General features: G+C 47.7%; 1 protein-coding gene across 1 annotated transcript in view; it reads right to left on the bottom strand.

Annotated features, from left to right (window-relative positions):
• Positions 1-22,835, bottom strand: part of LOC149348604 (uncharacterized) — a 172,829-nt gene extending 149,994 nt beyond the window's left edge. Inside the window, exons 1-3 of the mRNA XM_089541807.1 lie at positions 22,779-22,835; positions 21,814-21,924; positions 13,983-14,158 (exon numbers count right to left, since the gene is read on the bottom strand). Coding sequence (XP_089397933.1) covers positions 13,983-14,158; positions 21,814-21,924; positions 22,779-22,835 — 344 coding nt within the window. The remainder of the gene's footprint in view (positions 1-13,982; positions 14,159-21,813; positions 21,925-22,778) is intronic.
• Between the last annotated feature and the right edge of the window lie 201 nt (positions 22,836-23,036).

The following is a 23,036-nucleotide window of genomic DNA, read 5'->3' as shown; positions in this document are numbered from 1 at the left end:
TGCGTGATAATAAGTGGCTGCAAAGCCTGCGCAAAGCGACCCACCTCCTCCATTACTGCTTCTAGCGTATTCGCCCTTTGGCCATCACAAAGAACTAGGTAGTCATCAACGTACCTAAATACCTTTTTAACACTAGTACCTGCAAGGGTTACGTTCAGGAACCTGTCTTTTCGCGCCAAGTACAAATCACTGAGTAGAGGCGCGATACATGAACCAATGCAAACACCGCGTTTCTGGAGATACACTTTTTCCTCCCAACAGACGTAAGTTGACCTGAGGTACACTGCTAATAGCTCCAGGAACCCTCTAATAGACATTCCGCAGGCGTCTTGAAATGCAACAGCACCATGCGTATCTATGCATTCTTCTACAGACACCATCAGCTCGTCATGCGGTATGGAATAATACAAATCTTTTACATCAACTGAGCATGCGGCAAAGGCACTGCTAGAATTGTCAGTTAAAAATCTAGCTATATCGTCCGAATATTTCACCTGAAATGGGTCGTCAATTGTTAGTAGTTTTAATTTTGCTTGCAAGAAGACACCAAGAATCTTTTGCCACGTCTTTCCCTCAGAAATTATTACCCTCAAGGGCCAGTCTGGTTTGTGAGTTTTTACAGTGAAAAACGCGTCCAAGTTAGACTTCTTGCAAGTTTTTATGCCTCGAAGGAGGTAGTCAAGTTTAAGTTCTTTGCATAGCTTCATAGCAGTTACCTTTGCTTTCCTAACAGCTGATGTCTTGTGCTCGTCAAAAACGGAGCTGATGGTTTCTAACGCCTTAGTTTTGTACACGTCCTTGGAAATCACAGCAAAGCCCCCCTCTTTGTCAGAGGTCAGCAACGCAAGGGAATTGTCTTTCAAGTACCTTACAGTACGTCCCACTGGGAGATTCCTCTCGCAGAGCTGGTAGCGGCCAACGACGTCGGCTCCGTCTGAAATACACCTTGCACTTTCCTTGCACCTTGCTGCGCGATGACTACAATGAAAGGAGAAGAGGCATGACCGAACAAAGCCAAGAAAACAAGATCCACATGCTTGGTGTGGATGTTCTGCCACAACCGGTCCGCGAGGTGCTTAGCCTTGGGCCTAAGTTTGCCATCCAACCGAAGAAGACAACACCGGAGCTTCTTGCCATGGTGCGGCGCGTTGCCAAGGCAAGCCCTGAGTCAGAAAGTGCAAGGTGTATTTCAGACGGAGCCGACGTCGTTGGCCGCTACCAGCTCTGCGAGAGGAATCTCCCAGTGGGACGTACTGTAAGGTACTTGAAAGACAATTCCCTTGCGTTGCTGACCTCTGACAAAGAGGGGGGCTTTGCTGTGATTTCCAAGGACTTGTACAAAACTAAGGCGTTAGAAACCATCAGCTCCGTTTTTGACGAGCACAAGACATCAGCTGTTAGGAAAGCAAAGGTAACTGCTATGAAGCTATGCAAAGAACTTAAACTTGACTACCTCCTTCGAGGCATAAAAACTTGCAAGAAGTCTAACTTGGACGCGTTTTTCACTGTAAAAACTCACAAACCAGACTGGCCCTTGAGGGTAATAATTTCTGAGGGAGGGACGTGGCAAAAGATTCTTGGTGTCTTCTTGCAAGCAAAATTAAAACTACTAACAATTGACGACCCATTTCAGGTGAAATCTTCGGACGATATAGCTAGATTTTTAACTGACAATTCTAGCAGTGCCTTTGCCGCATGCTCAGTTGATGTAAAAGATTTGTATTATTCCATACCGCATGACGAGCTGATGGTGTCTGTAGAAGAATGCATAGATACGCATGGTGCTGTTGCATTTCAAAACGCCTGCGGAATGTCTATTAGAGGGTTCCTGGAGCTATTAGCAGTGTACCTCAGGTCAACTTACGTCTGTTGGGAGGAAAAAGTGTATCTCCAGAAACGCGGTGTTTGCATTGGTTCATGTATCGCGCCTCTACTCAGTGATTTGTACTTGGCGCGAAAAGACAGGTTCCTGAACGTAACCCTTGCAGGTACTAGTGTTAAAAAGGTATTTAGGTACGTTGATGACTACCTAGTTCTTTGTGATGGCCAAAGGGTGAATACGCTAGAAGCAGTAATGGAGGAGGTGGGTCGCTTTGCGCAGGCTTTGCAGCCACTTATTATCACGCACGAGCTTCCTGCTCAAGGGTCACTCAGGTTTTTAGACCTGAGACTTGAGTTCACTAGAGGGCACGCCTGCTGGGCCTATGAGCCCAGAGCGGAGAAAGCGCCAATGCCCTTCCAATCAGCTCACTCTAAGCTGACCAAGAGGGCTATTGTGAACTTGTGCTCCACGAATGCCTTGAGGAAATCCTGTGTTCACAAAATGAATGTGAGCTTTCTTCGCCAGGCGGAACGGCTTGGCAACTCGGGTTACCCCTCGCACCTGTTGGTATCTGTTGCCAAGCAGATGAAAAAGCACCTGATGCAGGCTAGGCCCGAGCAGCAAGATGATGCACAGAAACAGAAAGAAAGGAGGCCGGTAGTAGCAATTCCGTATCTTCACAATATTTCCCATCGCCTGAAAGGCATAGGTCGAAAAGCTGGCGTGAATGTAGTGATGACTGCTCCTAATAAACTCAAAAGTCTGTGCAGACGAGTCAACTCCGATCCGACCAAAAAGAAGCAGGGATGCACGATAAAGCATCGAACCCCCTTTGTGGAGTAAACCGAAGGCCTTGTTTATTCGTTGCCAGTGACTTGCGGTAAACAGTACATTGGGCAGACTGGCAGGTGCATGAATGAAAGGCTGCTAGAACACAAAAATAATTTCGAGCAAGCTTGCAGGAACCTGGGAATCCATTGCAGAGATTGCCCTTCAACTAGTCGTGCACCGGTTTTCCAAAAATGCAAAGCTTTGGCTAATCACAAAGACCAGTTAGTCCGGGAAATAATCGAGGCAGCTTCGATAGCGAGTCTGCGCAACGATTGTGTCAGCACGCCGTCTGTTGCTTTGACTAAGAAAGAATTTGACATGTTAAAAATGTGATTATAAATATCTGTGATTATTTGTCTTATGCTTTTTTGTGGACGCTTGAACGATATGGTTGCGACGCATGTGTTTTTTGAGAGGGTGAAGAAGGTATAAGAAGCAATGTTTCTTCGAAATAAAAACCAGTTGTAAGTCAGCGCTTGTCTCTTGTCCCGATGTTTTGCGCTGTTCCATCAAGAATTACAACCAGATTTCTTTTCTTCCCTGTTTCAATAGCATAGCGATTGCTATGACATCAATGTTCAGTATAGGTTATGGAAGGCACAAAAAAGCTACTATATCGCTACTTCATCGTTTTAATTAGTTACAATGCTAAAGCCAGCCTGCCTTAAGAGTCGGAATCACAATGAATGACGAAGCCGCGATTATATTGCAGTTTTCCTCATGCCTCCCCTGGCTTATACTGACCTTTGATGCCATTGCCATTGCTCAGTTTTTAAAAGTGAAGCAGGAGAGAGAAGATATTTAATTACAAATTATTTAGGAGTCATAGGCGAATACTGTGTGGTTATCCGTGCATAGTAATGCCTTATGCATCATTAAAAACAAAAAAAAATGTGCAACTGAAATTTGCTCGGCTGCTGACCCAAAAGACGCGGGTTCGATCCCGGCCGCGGCGGCTGGAATTTCTTTGGAGGAGAAATTCTAGAGGCCCGTGTACTGTGCGATGTCAGTGCACGTTAAAGAACCCCAGGTGGTCGAAATTTCCGGAGCCCTTCACTACGGCGTCTCTCATACCCTGGGTCGCTTTGGGACGTTAAACCCCATAAACCAACCCAAACCAAACTGAAATTTGTTGTCTGCCTCTTTGAGATGAAAAATTTTGAATTTTTCCTTCACTATTTTAGAGCATGAAATTCAGTTAATGGTATCTGAGAAACAGGAATTGCAACAGCCATTTCTCTTCAGCAAGAAAACTGTCATTGGTTTAAGTGTTTTCCCGATTCAAGGTTACCCTATATTTTAAACTGCACAATGTATTATGTGACAAGAACCGTCAAGCACAATAGGTGTGGTTTTAGAAATGACTGGAAGTGATAAGGGAATACATTTACTTAGAGCAGGTAGTGACCGCTGATCCGGATCATGAAGAGTAATAACTAGAGGAATATGAATGGGGTGGAGTGCATATGGCAGGTTCTCTCAGATCATGAATGGCAGTTTTTCAATACCCCTCAAGAGAAAAGTATACAACAGCTGTATCCTACCGGTATTCACCTATGGGGCAGAAACGTGGAGGCTAATGAAGAGGGTTCAGCTTAAGTTAAGGACAACGCAACGAGCTATGGAAATAGAAATGATAGGCGTAACGTTAAGAGATCGGAAGCGGGCGGAGTGGGTGAGGGAACAAACGCGGGTTGAAGACATCCTAGTTGAAATCAGGAGAAAGAAGGGTGCTTGGGCAGGGCATGTAAGACGAAGGCAAGATAACCGCTGGTCCTTAAGGGTAACGGAGTGGATTCCAAGAGAAGGCAGGCGTAGCAGGAAGCAGCAAAATGTTCCATGGGCGAAGGTTTGCAGGAACACGGTGGACATAGCTGGCGAAGGACAGGGTTAATTGGAGAACATGGGAGAGGCCTTTGCCTTGCAGTGGGCGTAGTCAGGCTGATCATGATACTTGCAGAAGAGCTTGCTCATGTTAAAATTTTCATTTGGTAAATATGTGCTTGTTTTACATGCACACAGCTTTTGAATGGACTAGCATAGTGATAATTGTATTGGGCTTCATAAAATTGTAGCTCTGAATGAAGGTTTGCAATGAAAGGTGTCTGCACTTGGTCACAATATAGGTACACACTAGTGGCGACATGACACACACGATCAGTACATTCTAGTTGTATTCTTTCTTTTTTTTCATGGGGTTATATGCAGGATAGTATGAAAAGGGCATTGGAATTGACTCTTACTTGCATTATTTTCATTCATATTTGCAGGCACCCGGTGAAATGCACTCATAGCCAAAGCTCCTTCACTCAGCCGAGCAAGCTACGGCATCATCCAGCATCTTAGTTTCTTTTGAGTGCTTACAGCTCACTGCGGTGGATTTGGTAGATGGGTTTACTTTGCTTTTGGCAGTGTTCTTGGCATTTAATGTCAAGTACACCCCAAAAACAAAGCGGGCTTGTCTGCTGCTTGAGACACTAATGGGGCTTGATCCTAGCGAGCGCCTCCCGAGCGTGTTTTGGGCAGCCACAGCAATCACAGCAATGACTTGAGAAATAAAAGTTATCAGTGTTGTACATTTGTGTCATTATTTCTTGAACCATTGTTATTCCCAATGCAGACAGAGCACCATACTAATGTTCAAACTGTAGTGTAGCCATAAAGTAGTTGTATGAGCAAAAATTATTCTACTCAAAGATTATAATCCCTTTTGCTCATTACTCTTTTGTAGATGTAGCGCAGGTGGATCCTGCAAAACATATGACCAACTTGCTCTGAAGAATATGTGAAATAAGAAAATTAGTACGATACATTGAAAACACGTGAAACTCCTTTGGAAGGAGTAATATAAGATCTGGGCTGATACTCCTTGAAGGAGTATAGTCACTCTAACAAACGGAGTCCTGGAACTCTACCTGAAAGAGTAGTAGGATGCTGTTTCAATGTGGTAGCTTTACTCCCTCGGAGGAGTGCCTGTACTCTATTGCAGGAGTAGTACAGTACTCCTTGAGTAGGTGTTGGATCACTCTTTGTCCAGAGGGAGTAATTTTATTCTGGAAAAAGGAGTGGAATATGGGACAAGCGAATACTCCTTCAAAGTGTGTTCTGGGCACTCCTCTGCACTCCTTTAGTTCTAAGAGTGTAGCTCTGTCTTGTGATGAGCCTCGTGTAACGCAAAGGAAGGGCACATGCAGCGAAGTGCAGAAAAGTGATGCACCACTTCCATGTCCTTAGGGGAAGTTGGTGTGACCGGGCTTCACGGACATGCTCAGTAGCTCAGCTAGCATATTTACGCAGGAAACTGCTCGCTGGTTCTTCATTTCAAGGCTACGGTGCCTCCTCGCAGAATCCCGCTATCGACAGACTTAAGTTGGTATATTGGTTTTTGAGGAAAGGAAATGGCGCAGTGTCTGTCTCACATATCTCGGTGGACATCTGAACCGCGCCGTAAGGAAAAGGAGGAAGGTGAGAGTGAATGAAGAAAAAAAAAGATGCTGAAGGGGGTGTCTCCAGCATAACTTTGCTTCATAAACTATCTAATTTACAACCTCCTTTGTACCTCTTCGCGTGGATAAGAGAGTTCTTAAGGAATAGAGCATTCTTTTGCTCTAAGGGTACGTTACCTCCGTTCTTTCGACGTTATTGTTTAACACACTAATGCGTGATATCCCTATTAACCCAGCCGTCAAAGTTTATGTGTATGCGGATGATATTGCTTTTTTCGCTTCTGCCAAAAACATTCATATCCTGTATCAATTACTGCAAGAGTATTTAAATGCTCTGGAAGTTTGGCTACACAGCCTGAAGTTAACTTTAAATGTCAACAAGTGTGCCGTCCTTGTTTTCCTACAGGCATCCCCTCTTTACATCTCTCTCTCGTATCACTCTATCTTGATACCGCAAGTTGATTCTACAAAATACTTGGCTACAATATATGACCCGAATTTAGACTGGCGGCCACACATTAGAAGCATTGCGCTTAAGGGTGAGCGTGCCCTTGGCCGGTTGGTGAGGATCAGCAACAAAAAATTCGGTATGCGGCGGGACACTCTACTCCTTCTTTATAAGATCTATGTACGGCCAATACTTTAATTCGGCTCCATTATCTTTTCTGGGTGCCCAAGGTATAAGCGTGAAGCCTTGTTATGGAGCGACGCGCTCTGCGCCTTTGCTTAGCTATGCCTAAAACAGTGGGAAATGTTGAACTCCCTGCTGTCAAATATTTCTGTATCAATAAGATCAATAAATATTTGTATCAATAAGATAATGCGTCGTGCGTGTGTGCTTGTATTCTACTTTAATTAGATCATCCCGCGCGTCCGAATCATATGTCAATATTTAAATAATGTCTTGTATAGTGTACCCCCCCCCCTATCCTTTCTGTCCCCCCACCACTTTCATTTCTACACGGTGCCTGTTATCCTTTATTTCTGCTGCCCCAGCTCAGGTGCTTCCCGTAGCGATGGCAGATGTCGGGGCCAGCGAAAACATTTTGCTTATTAAAATCACTAGTACTACTATTAGTACTTTTGCGCTGAAGTCACTGCGCTGAACAGCTTCACGCAGGTGGATGGATGGATGGGATGGGGAAACTGTATATAGCAAGAGAATTCAAGGCCCGCAGGCCTCCTGGGCCTCCGCATGACCCTACTCACGGTCTAAACGTTCATGTTGTTTTGGTCCATGACGTATGCGGCCCGGCTGATGGCGATATTCTGCCTGGCAAGGTCCGCTGACCGCAGTGAGGTCTCCCAGTCCTGGCAGGTTCGGACGGGCACCGGCCCGGCGGGGGGCGGGAGCTCCGGACATGATAGGAGGATGCGGGTAAGGGTGGCCTTGGGGGTGGGACCACAAGATGCAGGCGACGTCAGATTGACACTCTGGTAGTGAGGGATGGGTGGGGTGGCGGCTGGCTCAGCTAATCCGAACGGACTTAGCTGGATTTCCGCTTAGTTGGCACTTCCATAGTAATCGGCCAGGTTCAATTCTTATAGTCACGCTAATGTTTTTCCGCACGCACCCAGCAGCCAGAACTACTGCGACTTGCAAACTTTACCAGGAGCGGGACGCACAATAATTTGCGGCTGGTATGAGCGCTTCATGCCACTCCTTAAAGCAAAGTAGCTTGCTAAGTAGATGCATGAGAACATTCGGCAGCAGTATCGCTTCAGCAGCTTTTTGGAGCGAAAGCTCTACTTCTTCCGTACAATTAAAGGAAGAAACAGCGCGACGAAACACGGACACACGAAGAAATGACACACACGAGCGCTGACTCACAACTGAAAGTTTATTCTGGTGGAAAGACCCTTAAATAGAAAACATGAGGGGTGGGTAACAGGGCTGCTCAGCGATAACCGGCAATCAGTGTGGTCGCGTCACAAGATGACACAAAAACACAACAGGGAACAAAAGAAAGTTATAAGCGATAAAAAGACAATGTTCGCGGCTCTTTACACAGTCTTTTTATCGCTTATAACTTTCTTTTCTTCCCTGTTGTGTTTTTGTGTCATCTTGTGACGCGACCACACTGATTGCCGGTTAGCGCTGAGCAGCCCTGTTACCCACCCCCTATTGCTTTCTATTTAAGGGTTTTTCCACTAGAATAAACTTTCGGTTGTGAGTCATCGCTCGTGTGTGTATCATTTCTTCGTGTGTCCGTGTTTCGTCGCGCTGTTTCTTCCTTTAAATGCATTACCAACTAGCCCGGAACCTTGCTCTTCTTCTGTACAAAGCTGAAGGTCATGTGGCTATGAAATTTGACCTTCAAACCAGGAGGAGCGGAGGCTTGGCTCTGACGTCGTTCACGTAGCTCGCCACAGCTGCGCGCATTGAGCCGACGGCACACTTGAAACCGCCGGAAATCGCGCGACCGTCCGCAGTATGAAAGCGCGTGGTGTGCGCTTACCTTTGCGGTCTTTCCTTAAGAGAGCTTTCGCTCGTCCTAGTAGGTTCAGTCAGGTTGAACCACAGCTGATTTTTTGGGTCTGGATGATCCGAGCTTCAGATGTTTTCAAGACAACGCTAGGCGAACTTACGCCGGTGCGGACACTAAAACACGTCGGAAACATTCTTCCAAGGGAAGAGAGGAGAAATGCACATTTATTCGTTTTGCGTCACGGTGCCTCAGGTAGGCAGGAGAGGTGGAACACGCCAGCGCAGTTGCAGCTTAAGGCTGGCCGCGAAGGTTGCCAGTGGTTTGCAGGGTCTAGCATGTGGCGCAACCGCTGCGCTTTCTTTCCAATCCACTGCCCATGCTGTTGTGCTCTGCCAGGTCATCCGCCAGGGAAGTCCACGTCGCCGTGGTACTCACTCCTGTCATGATGAGAAGCACCAGTTCGCTTTTACTGCAGGAAATGCAAAACACGACTCACAAACGCTCCTGAATTGTGCTGCGCGGAGCAAAAGGAGAGGAACTGACAACGTAAACTAAATCCGCGACAAGGTGCTCTGTCTTCATGGCTAGTAGGTCTGTGCGGCTGTAATTGAGAGCGGTCAATAGCACTATCCCTGAAAAGTCGCCGCTGTGTTTGAGGCGTACGCATCAAGTAATCCACCAAGTGCCAAATACCCATGACACCGAAATTCTAGAGGCCCGTGTGCTGTGCGATGTCTGTGCAGGTTAAAGAACCCCAGGTGGTCGAAATTTCTGGTACTCTTCACTACGGCGTCCCTCATAGCACTACGGCGTCCCTCACAGCCTGAGTCACTTTGGGATTTTCGGTGTTTGTTATACTCTATTATCGTTCACGCTGTCTGGATTGTGTGAAAGAAATTGTAATCTGCAGCAGTAGATTTTGCTTTTAGCTTTTAGTCTTTCGCCTTTACTTTTTTGCTCCTATACAATCATTTGCCTCGTGGTCGCACAGTGTGCAGAAGCCCATGCCAATGACGTAAAATCTAAATCGAGAGCAATAAAAAAGCAGTAAGATGTCGTCTAGCACACAGTCTCAGCTCACTCCATCTTTACTCCCATATAAAAGTATTCGTTTTTAGAGTGTAAGCTTTTATCTTTTAGTATATGATTTTAAATTGCGCTGGCGCAGATGGCGCAGGATGGTGACAGGGAAATGGCGGATGGGTGGCGCTTTGGGGATAGGGGTGGAGGGCTGGATGTGTGTGGGTGAGCCTTTCCTCTCACTTGCCCATGCCGACATTTTGCGGAAAAGCACTGCTACTACCATCGCAATAAAAATGTGTGTTGAAAATCGGCGCTCCCTTTGTATCGCTCAGACGAATTGCTTCGAGCTCTTGTTCTTAAATATTCCTCTTCGATGCGACGGAGTTCTCTGAAACCGTGTGGATAGATGTTAGCGCATTTAATTATACTATGTTCGTCTGGAGGGACAGTAGTGGGCCAGGACGAATAATGGAAATGAACGCTGGGCTGCTACCGCACCCTCACGCATGCAATTTATTGGTTTCTTACATTTTCCGCCGGCACAACCGCACTCGCTTATCACGGTTTCCAGCATATAGATACAAGCGCATTCACAGACCGAAAAACTCCTCGCAAAAACGCAACGATTACAATACTCTCGTGTTTCCTCTCGCCCCTACGGAGCTACCCTGGCAGGTTTCAAATCCTCGAAATTCGCCGTCAGTGTTCTCCGGAGGCACTCCGTTCGTGCACGCTTGACAACGACCCACGAACGATCCCGCAATGTTCACTGAGCATGCCCACTATTTGTAGGGCGGCCTGGCTAATCGCTCTGCATAGGCATGCGGACACACTGGGACGAATACCGGAACACAATAGCTTCTAACGTAGTGTTTTTCCTACTATAATGGTTCGTCGCGCATAATGCTTCAGTTTTTCGAATTAGCTCCTTGAGAAAAGAAGGAACCAAGTCCTCTCGCATTATTTTGCCGCGCCTAATTGACAGCGCTAGCTCTCATCAAGTTTTTTAGCTCTGAAATATTTCAGGGAAACAAAGTTTCAGGGAAAGAATGAAGTTTCACTGAAAACATTACCGTACTTTAAAAACATGCCGTCGGAGTTTGTTAGACAGATCACCTCCTTGCGATCTGCGTACAAAACCACAGTTTGCAATCGGCGGGCGCTGAGAACAATAACTGCGGGCATTCTCTGCGAGAACTTCGGCGCGCTCACAATCATTGTGGAATCGCTCAATTCCCCCAGTCGCATTGCATTTAATCTGCGCCCACCGCCGTACTCACGAGGAAGATATCGCAGAATTCGAAGCACAGATAGCGGCCTCAGCACCGACGCGGTCCTTCACATGACGGCCTCTTTGCAGACATCCCTGGAAGCACGGCTACAGGAATCCTGGGGATAAAGGAATGATGGACCTCAGTTACGGTTCTCCGCTGCAGGCGTACCCACAGCGCTCAGAACAGAGTAGGATAGATTAGATAACGAAACCATGACCATATGCTGGTTGAAACAAAACCCACGAAGCTGATAAGGACACAGCAGGCAATGCTGTGATAGTCCGTAATTGTCTACCGCAGCATACGGCATGCCATGTTGCAAGGCAGATGCATGCAGATTCTGAAAGGGGCCGGAAGCATCGGAAAAGGTGAGAAATGGTCCGATATAGGTTAATACTTTTAGGGGACGTACAGTATTCGCGGTAGTATCAACACTTGGCTCGCACGCGAATTCTAATAACTACTCCGATTAAAATGATGTGCCCATTATAACCCACAGGGTCCGCACCAAAGAATCGTCCGGAGAATTTAGTTCGCACATGATGCAGACTTCGACACGCGCATATTGCGACAGACCTAATATTTTTTTCTCACTTACTGTGACGCTTAGACTCAAGAAAAAGCTGGCAGGAGATGGTTTAAGGGGGAAAAAAACATGAGGAAGATAGGCATACCGTAGAGAGATTAGTTTCAGAGAGCTGCTCCGATGCGCTACAGGACACATTATACAGGGCACATTATAGTCTCTGAATAATTTTGGAGCATTAATTTCTGGCCAAGAGCCAGGAAATATGTCCCAGGTACTCTCCACTGATTACAGCTAGCGACTTCTTGGCGCATGCTGCAACTCTTGCCACGTGTTGGGTCAGCAAAACGATGGTGACTATCGGAATGCCATACGTACGCATTTGTCGACACGCGTCCATTGGTGGCTCCTTGGAGAATGGCCGAACACCACAGAGCACTGCTGGCATTGGACACAAGGCGGCTGCAGGATTCTCCCGGTCTTGAGCCGACCGACAGCCTGTGGAAAGGGTATAAACATGTGACGCATCATCGTAGCGTTTTCACGCATCTTTCATGCATTTCTATATGCAGTCGTCTCCAAAAAGCAATATTTGTTTCGGGTAATTCTGGCTTGCGTCTGCGCCATAACAAATCGAAAAAAAAAACAGTTTTGCGCAGATATTTAGGGGAGTCAATCGTAGAAACAGGGACTACTTGAATCTGGTTCAAGACAGCCAGTTATTGTCCAGTAATGCTGGCATGTCATTTGCATGGCTGGATCTCATTAAGGCGAGAGCCTTTAATGCCTCATACTGTCGTTAGCAGCCGTGTCGGCAGATGTATCCGCGTTTCGGCGTCACTACTGAAAAAAATTCAGGGGGCACTTCGGTTCTCTAAAGTGCTCCAAGGCGAAAGCGTTTCCTGTCGCACTGTATGTATTTTTATGTTTTTATTAGATTTTTTGTTATTCTCTTATTTGCATTTTTTATTTCATTTGTGTAATCGTTGCATTCACTAGATGCGCCTTTATTCATGATCAAACCCTGAGCCTTCCTGGCGGAGTGGTAGCGTCTCTACTTCAAATGCAAACGACCTTCGTTCGATTCCAAGCCTCGACACTTTTTTTCTTAAGCAGTGACGCCGAAACTCGGACACACTTGCTAACATTCCTCATCGAATAAAACCATGCACTCGTTCGCTTCCCGTTGTACGTGGGAAAGACGTTCGACGAAGTGGCGGACGAGTACAACTGGAAGCGGATGAGTACAACTGGAAGCGGATGAGTACAACTGGAAGCGGATGAGTACAACTGGAAGCGGATGAGTACAACTGGAAGCGGATGAGTACAACTGGAAGCGGATGAGTACAACTGGAAGCGGATGAGTACAACTGGAAGCGGATGAGTACAACTGGAAGCGGATGAGTACAACTGGAAGCGGATGAGTACAACTGGAAGCGGCGAGTACAACTGGAAGCGGACGAGTGCATGTTTTCATTCGACGTGGTCTCGCTCTGTACCAGCGTACCTGTGCCCTTTCCGAGCCTTTACGCAGCGAAACAAGCCCTCGAAGCGGACGCTGACCTAGGCACCAGGACGCGCCTGAACCCAGAGGAACTCTGCCGGCTTTTGGAGTTTTGCCTAAACAGCACAGCTTTTTCCTTCAAAGGAGAATTTTATAAGCAGACCAGCGGCACTGCCGTGGGCGCCGCGATCTCGGTGACTGCTGCCAACCTGAGGATGGAGGCCATTGAAGATAAGCCACTCATGTAGTTTCAAGAAAAACCAAAAGTTTTCGTACGTTACATTGACGACTGCTTCTGCATTCTGAACACATCGCAAGTCGAAAATTTTCTGGCACACCTCTACTCAGTCGAACCTTCTATTCAGTTCACAATGGAACGAGAAGTGAACGACACGTTGCCATTCCTGGACGTCTTCATAAGAAGAAAAGGGGCAGATCGAGAGTTCAGTGCCAACCCACACCGACCGCTACCTAAATTTTGTTTGTTTGTTTATGGGGTTTAACGTCCCAAAGCGACTAAGGCTATGAGAGACGCCGTCCGCAATCCGCACTTAGATCAACCGCACAGTACCTTGATTTTCGACGCCGCGTAAAAAAAGAGTACCAAGGCGTGGGACACCTGTTTTGATGCAAAGCGGCTTGTTGACGTTTTACCGCCGTCTACGCACCCCCGCGGCAGCAAAAGTTACCCACTAACAAATTTAATAGACTAACTTCTTGCGCTTCCTGTTTTTCTTGATATTTTTCAGCTTTAAACATGATTTTTTGCCAAAATAAAACATTAATTATTTTTTTCGCTGTGCATTTCTTTACTCTTTTAGCAGACGGTTCCTTGTCGTGCAGACAAATGCTTCCGGGGCGCAGCTCTGCTGTAATTGGCTGATTTCTCGTTGCGTCAATTTTGCGTCAAGCGTCGACGTCACATCGTTTCGTCATTTTGACGTCACTGTCAATAAGTTTTGATAAAATTTTGGCAGAATTCCGTAATACGGGCCCTGGTGACAACATTCGGTCGACAACGATGAGGCATTAAAAGCCTTCACCTTATAACACCGGCCGCAAGCTGAACAATCACGCGCGCAACCCTGCGGCGCATGTATTAGTCACGAGCAGCACCGTCTAATCACCTCCTGCACTGCAGCTGTCCGGAGCTGGCGGCAGATGCGCTGCTTGAGGCCGCATCCGCCGAAGTGACGAAGCGGTCAAGCTGCACCACCGTGACGAGGTCGGTGTAGACTGATGGGAGTCTAACACTCCACTCGGGCACTGGGGCCACCGTTGGCTTCCAAGGAAGACACCCAGACTGGAGGAGACAAAGAAAGACGAGATTTCGGAAAGCAGCGGTTAGAGACTGTCATTTCGATATGTATAACAATGAAAGATATCGACGGGACTGCAGGCTCTACAGTCTGCGGGAAGCATGAACGATTAAAAATCGAAACCCTTCCAGAACAAGCACCATAGTCATTCTCTTTGTGAACTCTGAGTGGAAGCTCAATGTGACACCCTGCAAAGCAGCAGCGCATAGGAGATACAGAAGAAACAATGAGCGAAACGCAATTGTCTCGTTATAGGAAAGACCACTTAAGTGTAAGGGTTGAAAATCTCTTTCAGCGCAGAAAATCAGACTGCCTACGGAGCAACAATGACAAAGTAAGAACGCCTATATGTCTCCGCAGAATGCAAGCCTAGTTGAGGCCCGTTTACTGTGCGATGTCAGTGCACGTTAAAGAACCCCAGGTGGTCTAACTTTCCGGAGCCCTCCACTGCGGCGTCTCTCGTAGCCTTAGTCGCTTTGGGACGTTAAACCCCATAAACCAAACCAAACCAAACCAAACCCAATCACATTAACAGGTGTTCTCTCCAAATACATAAAAAAGCGAAATAATTATGAGCACAGATTGCACTTAAAAGTCTGCTTAAGATCGGAAAGGCGAAAGCCTTTCCCTGTCCTTTTCTCCCTCCAATTTTGTCTTTTTTTAGTAATTTCTGTGTTCCTGCTATTTTTATGTCTATATTTTTTATTTTTACCACTGTTACCCTTGTTTCTATTCTTGTTTATATTTGCGCCTTTATTATTTTTGCGGACGCCATTCATGAGCCAAGAAAGGAGTATGTAGCCAGGTGGATTGCTATGTGGCTAGTGCTGGATTGGCTGCGGACCTGCCTTGTCGGACGAACACCACTCATGAGCCAAGAAAGGCTTTCGGCTTAAAGTCTTGTAGCGAATGAGTCCGTTTAGGCAATTTTCGCCGAAATTCGTCATATATTACGGAGGAGAAGTACCATGCTACCAGTACCGCCCCACTAGGCAAGTGTGTTACGTCTGCTCCCAGCAAGGACACCGCTCCGACGTCTGCCCCACATCGAACATTATTGTGTGCGGACTGTGCGGAGTTTCAAACCCACCCGACGACCACGAGTGCGCGCCCAAGTGCATAATCTGTGGCGAGGCACACCGGACCGGATCCAAGGAGTGCCGAGAGAGATTGAAAAAAGCAAGACCAAAACCCACAGGAGGCAGAGGACGGAGCGACCAACGCGGGCGACCACCCAAGCGATGGCTCAGCTCAGAGGGAGAGACATCGAGGAGCCGATCGAGGTCCAACTCCTTCCCGCCTCTACCACCAGCCGGCCCACAGGAGGGGGAGAAGCAAGAGAAAAAGAAAAAGAAGAAGCTTTCCCAGACAAGCGGTGGCAAGGTGAGCTGGGCTTCTACCACTGCTTCGCACTCGGTAGGAAAGGTTAGTGACATAAACAACACAAACAACAAAGACAGTCGTGTCACAGAACCGAAGGACGCGAACAGCGATGCGCTCAGACGCGAGCTAGAACTGGCTCGAATCAAACAAAACGAGCTCGAACGCAAAGTTGAGGAACTCACAAAAACACTAAAGGAACAACAGCGGGAACTCGACACGACTAGAGCCCTTCCAAAACGACAACCACAGGCATCGAACGAAGGAGACCTTGAAACACGAATGCAACAGATGATGCAGCAGATGATGCAGGATATGATGCAGCAAATCCAATCGCAAATTCAACAGATGCAAGTACAATTCCAAGGGCAAATCTCAGAGATCAGAAGCGCTTTTAGAAAGCAAAAACATACCGAAAACATTAGGGAAAGGGCGTACAACCGTCCAGCGCTAACAGCTTTCGCAAGCGAACAAGGCAACAGCAGTAACGCGTAAACATGACCAATACGTATCGGCAAGAACAAGAATACTTAGATATTTGGCAATGAAACTGCAGAGGCTACCGCAAAAAGCAGGCCCTCTTAAAACAATATATAAACACACAACTCACACACCCTGATGTAATTGCACTCCAAGAGACCGGAATCAAGCCGGCCTTACAAGGGTACGAGGTTTACGAGAGTCAAAACGAAGGTAAAGCGGCCGTCCTAGTCAGCAAAACCATTACCGCCATCAGGCACGATACCATCGGCGACACCGACGTTGAACACGCGCTTGTTGAACTTATTCCGAAAAAGCGAAAGGGACGCAGCACGTTCTTACTGAACGTGTACAGCCTGCCGAGACAAAGAAAAGCCAAACTCTTCGAACTGTTTTATGGAGCGCACAAGCTGGCCAAAGAAAATGCACTCATCATCGTAGGAGATTTCAACGCCATGGACAGGAGTTGGGGATACCAGAAACAAGACATCAAGGGAAGAACATTAGTGGTAGTAGCGGAATACTTTGGCTGCAGTCTAATCACAGATCCTGCGACCCCCACGAGAATCGGGAATAGCGTGAGCACGGACACATGCCCGGACCTCACCTTCGTAAGGAACAGCAGGGAGTCACAGTGGGAAAACATGATGGAAAATCTAGGCAGCGATCACTTTATCCTCCGGACACGAATAGCATCCGACACCATAAGACGCCAGATTGGACAGGCGAAAATCACTGACTGGAACGCGTTTCGCGGGGCTTGCAACAAATCTGAAGGCGGTATCCAATCACTGGAGGAATGGAGCGGCATGCTGAGAGAAACGCGACAACGATGCACAAAAAGTCTAAGGAGAACGACAGCAACGCCTGAAGTAGACGCCCACCTCCTCAGACTATGGGAAGCGAGACGCAGTCTCACCAAAAGATGGCGGAAGCAAAAACACAACAGGAAACTAAAACTAAAGATAGCAGAAATTACGGCAAAGGCGGAAGAATACGCGACGCAACTCGCGAAACAAAATTGGGACCAACTCAGCGACTCACTTAGGGGAACTCTAGGCACGGCCAGAACCTGGAATCTCTTAAGAGCACTAATCGATCCGACCAAAATAAAATCAGAAAACAATAAAGCCATCCACCGGTTCATCCACTCCTTCGAGGGATCAGACATCGCCCTACTGAAGAAGGCACGAGAAAAATGTTTCGGCGATCACAACCCCCCGCGATACCAAGGAACGTATCGAGGAGCCGAAAACGAGAAACTCGACCGCCCCATAACTGTGGAAGAGGTTTACGCGGCCATAAGAAACACCACCAGAAACCCGGCAGCCGGAGCGGACAGAATGGACAACGCCCTAATCCGCAACCTGAGCGACGACCTCATACAAGAGCTCGTCACCTTTCTTAACAAACATTGGGAGGCGGAGACGGTTCCCGAAGATTGGAAACACGCCGAAGTAATAATGATACCTAAACCTGGTAAAAAGCTACAAATTGAAAACCTCAGGCCTATATCACTCACGTCGTGCCTTGGCAAGCTTTACGAACGGGTTGTGACTTTCAGACTGCAAAATTATATGGAAGACAACGACTGCGTACCACATACCATGTTCGGCTTCAGAGCGAAGCTCTCGACGCAGGACGTTCTCCTCCAAATACAAGAAGATGTCCTGCGAAACGTACCTCGGACGGGAGAAAATGTCATAATGGCCCTGGACATCAAGGGGGCATTCGATAACGTCAGCCACGAAGCGATCCTTACGGGCCTAGACAACCTGGATTGCGGACGCAGAATCCACGGCTTCGTCAAAGCCTTCCTGTCCGATAGAACTGCCGCCATCGGCATAGGAGACCTTCGATCGGAAAAAATTCGCACTCCAAACAAAGGAACACCCCAAGGGTCAGTTATCTCACCCCTACTCTTCAACATAGCCATGATAGGCCTAGCTCGAAAACTAGAGAACATCGAAGGCATCAGGCATGCAATGTATGCTGACGATATAACAGTCTGGACAAACACGGGCTGTCTCGGAGAGAAGGAAGAAAGGCTACAGCAAGCGGCCTCTTGTGTAGAGCAATACCTCGCAGAAAGAGGACTCTCATGCTCGACCGAGAAATCGGAACTGCTGAGAGTCTGGAGAGGCAAGCAAAACCGGACCGTCCCAACCAACGAGGACCTTAGACTCAACGTCTACATAGAAGGGACGCCCATACCCGAAAAGACAACAATAAGAATTTTGGGCATGTGGGTTCAATCCAACCAGCGCAGTACTCACACTTTTACCCTACTGAAAGCAACAACGCTACAAGTCGCACGCATGATCACCCGCATCACCAACAGGCGACATGGCATGCGTGAAGAAGACACACTAAAACTAGTCAGAAGCCTAGTCGTTAGTCGAATCACGTACAGCCTACCCTACCAGTGCCTCAACAAAAATGAAATACAACAAGCGGATGCCCTGCTACGCAAAGCGTATAAGACAGCGCTCCGACTACCACGCAACACGTCTACAGAAACACTCATGGCCCTGGGATTACACAACACCTTTGAGGAGCTACGAGAGGCGCAGCTTGAGTCGCAAAAACTCAGGCTGTTGCAAACAACGACAGGAAGAGCGCTTCTGCAGAGGCTCGGATACCGCGAGCAGATGCGAGAAATGTCGAGGACGGCAACGATCCCCGACGAGCTTCGCAAGACCCTCAAGGTAGCGCCAATACCAAAAAACATGGATCCCAACCTCCATCGAGGCAGAAGAGAAGCGAGGGCCGAATTCATCGAGAAAACATACGCTCCTCAAGCCACGACCGTGTATACAGACGCGTCTTGGAGAGGAGGAGATACAAAAATCGCTGTAGCGGCGGTGGTCGATTCGTCTTTACGCGAAATGACCAGCGCGTCTCTCCGAGGCTGCACAGCTGCAGAGTCCGAGGAAGTAGCCGTTGCTCTAGCGGTTGCGGAGGGCTATAGAACCGGGCGGTCACTAACAATACTTACGGACTCTCAAACAGCCTGCCGAAATTACATGAATGGCAGGATAGGTCGTCACGCGCTCCGTATACTCCTCGCAGCGAGTGACAGAATTAAAAACCGGGAAGAACAAAACAACAAGATCCGACACAAAATTGTGTGGGTACCGGGGCACACGGGGGTGGCAGGGAACCGAGAGGCCGACAGGATAGCTCGAGGATACATTACTTTCCGAGCTTCCGACGAGACCGCGGAACTCGCGCCAGCACCCAGGGAATACTCGGCCATACTACAAAACTATAGAGGCAGAAGAATGCGATATCCCCCACCGCACAAATCTCTCAGCAGAGAGGAAGCTGTCACTTGGAGACAATTACAAACAGGCTCTTTCCCAAACCTACATATACTAAACAAAATGCACCCTACGATATAAACGAACAAATGTCCCTGGTGCGACGAAAAACCTACACTATACCACATCACATGGGCCTGCCAAAACATAGACGTGGTCCCCAAAATACAAAACCCGAGTGCGGAGCAGTGGGAGACTCTGCTGTCCAGCGACCGCTGCGAAGACCAACAAGGTCTAGTACAGCGAGCTCAACGGGCGGCAGTGGCCAGCGGAGCCCTGGACTGAGGGCAACCGACCACTGATTAGAGGCGGACGACTTCGACAGAGAAGGCTCCTGGGGGTAGAACCAAGACGTCTCTGAAGATGCCCCCAAACCGCAGGAAAAACCATTAGTGTAAATAAAGTTTTCCCTTCCTTCCTTCCTTCTCAAAGCAAAGCAAATCGGTCCACTGGAGCAAGCGGAGGTTGGCGGCAGTGTGGCCCACTCGGAAAAGGCGACAAGATGGGGAGACGGCAGTGACCGTCCGAATTGAGTCGAAATACGGCGCGAGATGAGCTCCAACACGAATATAGTGCCACAAGTCAACCAGTAAGGCCCAATGGAGGATTTGGTTTCCCTAAGGTAGCAGAAAGGTGCAAAGGAATCAGTTAAAATAAATTCGGCACTGACTCGTGGAGCTATGTCCTCGACGCTTGCCTTAACTCTGTGAAGTGCTATGTCACTGAAATGTACCTGGAGAGCAGTAAAACCGTGGGCATCAGCTTACCGAGGGGGTGGGCACCTGAGCCTCCGACGAAATCAGAGAGCACCGCTGGCGGCCACCACAAGTTCATCATGAAGAGCCGTTCCCAGTCAGTCTGCGGCAAAAGAATGCTTTGTTCAGTTCAGCCGACAGGGAAGACGCCAGGGGCCATGGAACTCAATGAATGCATGTAGCCGTCCTAGTATCTCTCTTCGCGATGTTCAATAGCTTGGTTTGGTTTGGTTAATGGAGTTTAACGTCCCAAAGCGACTAACGCTCATCATCAGCCTGACTACGCCCACTGCAGGGCAAAGGCCTCTCCCATGTGCCTCCAATTAAACCTGTCCTTTGCCAGCTGTGCACGCCATGTCCCTGCACACTTCTTAATCTCATCTGCCCAGCTAACTTTCTTCCGCCCCCTGCTACGCTTGCCTTCTCTTAGAATCCACTCCGTTACACTTAAGGACTTGCGGTTGTCTTGTCTGAGCCTCCCACTACTTGCCCTGTCCAAGCCCATTTCCTTCTCTTTATTCCGACTATAACGTCATTCACCCGCGTTTGTTCGCTCACCCACTCCGCCCGTTAACGTTACACCTATCATTTTTCTTTCCATGGCTCAAAATTCGAAACAACTTCCAACTTCCAAGCTTCCGAATTGAGTCGAAACACATCGCGATAGTTCAAACATGAATGGGGTCACTAGTCAACCAGTAAGGTGCTCTGCAGCATTTCCTTTCCTCAAGATAGCAGAAATGGTCCAGCAAATCAGCTAAAACAAAATTTGGCACTGACTCGTGCAGCGATGTCCTCGACGCTTCCCTTATCGTTGTCAGAGTGCTACGCCCCTGAAATGCACCTGGACAGCAGAAACATCGTGGGTATCTCCTTACCGAGGGGTCGGGTAGTTAAGCCCTCGCTGAAACCAGAGAGCACCGCTAGCGCCGACCACAAGCAGGTAATGCAGAGTCGTTGCCAGGCAGTCTGCGTAAAAGAATACCCTGTTCAGTTCAGTTGACACGGAAGAAGCCAGGAGCCATGCAACAAACAAATGCATGTAGGCATCTTAGTTTCTCTTGGCGATGTTCAATAACATCATTATGATAATCATCATCAGCCTGACTACACCCACTGCAGGGCAAAGGCCTCTCCCATGCCTCTCCAATTAACCCTGTCCTTCGCCAGCCGCGGCCGTCATATCCCCACGAATTTCTTGATTTCATCCACCCGCCTTACCTTCTGCTGCCCCCTGCTACGCTTGCCTTCTCTTGAAATCCACTCCGTTACCCTTAAGGACCAGCGGTTATCTTGCCCTCGAATAACATAGCCTGCCCAAGCCCGTTTCTTCCTCTTTATTTCGAATGTGATATCATTAACCCACGTTTCTTCCCTCGCTCACTCCGCCCACTTGCGGTTAACGCTATACCTATCATTTTTCTTTCCATAGCTCTATATTCTAAACAACTGCTCGAAATTCAGTAACTGCTTCGCTTGGCTTTAACGACTGCTGGAAGTGGTACACAGCATCAATCCCTGCAATTAAGGCTAGAAGCTGGCATGCCTCATGATAAACATGCGTCGTCATCGCACTCCGCGCGCTCACTTCAGGAATCCACGACCCCGCACGCATAACGTATATTTATAAATGCGGATCGACAGAATTTGAGCTCTCTGGCGGTGTGTTGGCGACACGAAAGCAACCCCTCGGATCCTCACCTTCTGCCTCCCAGCAGTCTTCTTCCGTTTCGCAGGTGACTTCTCCAGGCGGTTGCTGCAAGGTGCGGAGACGATCTGGCCACGCTGTGGCTTCCGAGAAGGGCACCCAGACTGGGCGAGAGAAGGCAAGCGAAAGATAATAAACGCAGGAAAAGATCGCCATGAAACATAGATACAGGGTGTTTCACCTAAGACTTTCTGCAATTTTTAAAATTAAGCTATTTGAATTAGATGCGCGCTTTTTCTGGCATAGCATTGTCAGTGGTGTAGTACATCATAATGCAGCTAAGACGTGCTAACTAGCAGGCTGGTTAACCAATATTTAATAGTTAACTTTTAAACTATTACCCTTGGGCTCCTTAATTATTGAGAGGCATGTAGCCCACCGTAAGTAATGTCGATATCCGTTTTTAGAATTTCGAGAACGCGATTATCCTCGGCGCTGTGGCCCAACAAATTTTGGCTATCTCGACGAGTTAGGTTTACTGGAGAGGTTGCTTTGCCTGCAAGCTTCTCAAACCGCATGTATTTTGGCGCGATGTAGGCGAAATTTGTTGGGCCACAGCGCCAAGGGTAACCGCGTTTTCGAAATTCTAAAAACTAATATGGGTATTACTTACGGTGGACTACATGCCTCTCAATAATTAAGGAGCCCAACGGTAATAGTTTAAAAGTTAACTATTAAATATTGGTTAACCAGCCTGCTAGTTAGCACGTCTTAGCTGCATTATAATGTACTACACCACTTACAATGCTATGCCAGAAAAAGCGCGCATCTAATTCAAATAGCTTATTTTTAAAAATTGCAGAAAGTCTTAGATGAAACACCCTGTATAAGGCTCCACGTATTAGTCGGCTCACGCAAGGACGCAAAAGTGCAGTTCAGGGACCCGTGCGCTTCATAGCAGATATCGAAATAACCAGTGGCATGTGTAGCCCGAATATCTCGCTGGTGCTTTCCTTGCCTGAATGGCCGAGCTGTTTCGTCCGAAGGCAATCGCTGTCTGGTGAATCCGGTACATTATTTAAAAGTTGAGTTGGTTTACTACGAAGAGGGCCGCCTGAGCGGCTTATAGACAACACAATTCAGCACTTCATATACAAATATCATTGGTATACTTAGGAGTGCATACCTTTTTTTGAGTCGTAAAAATTCAAAGTGACGTTCGTATGCGCTACCCGTTGATGTTTGCAATCTTAATACTCAACCCAGGGAGCAGACT

Source organism: Amblyomma mixtum, chromosome 4 (assembly GCF_055824585.1).
Source record: "Amblyomma mixtum isolate Tamu chromosome 4, ASM5582458v1, whole genome shotgun sequence".
NCBI lineage: Eukaryota > Metazoa > Arthropoda > Arachnida > Ixodida > Ixodidae > Amblyomma > Amblyomma mixtum.
This window is presented reverse-complemented; position numbering and strand designations above follow the sequence as displayed.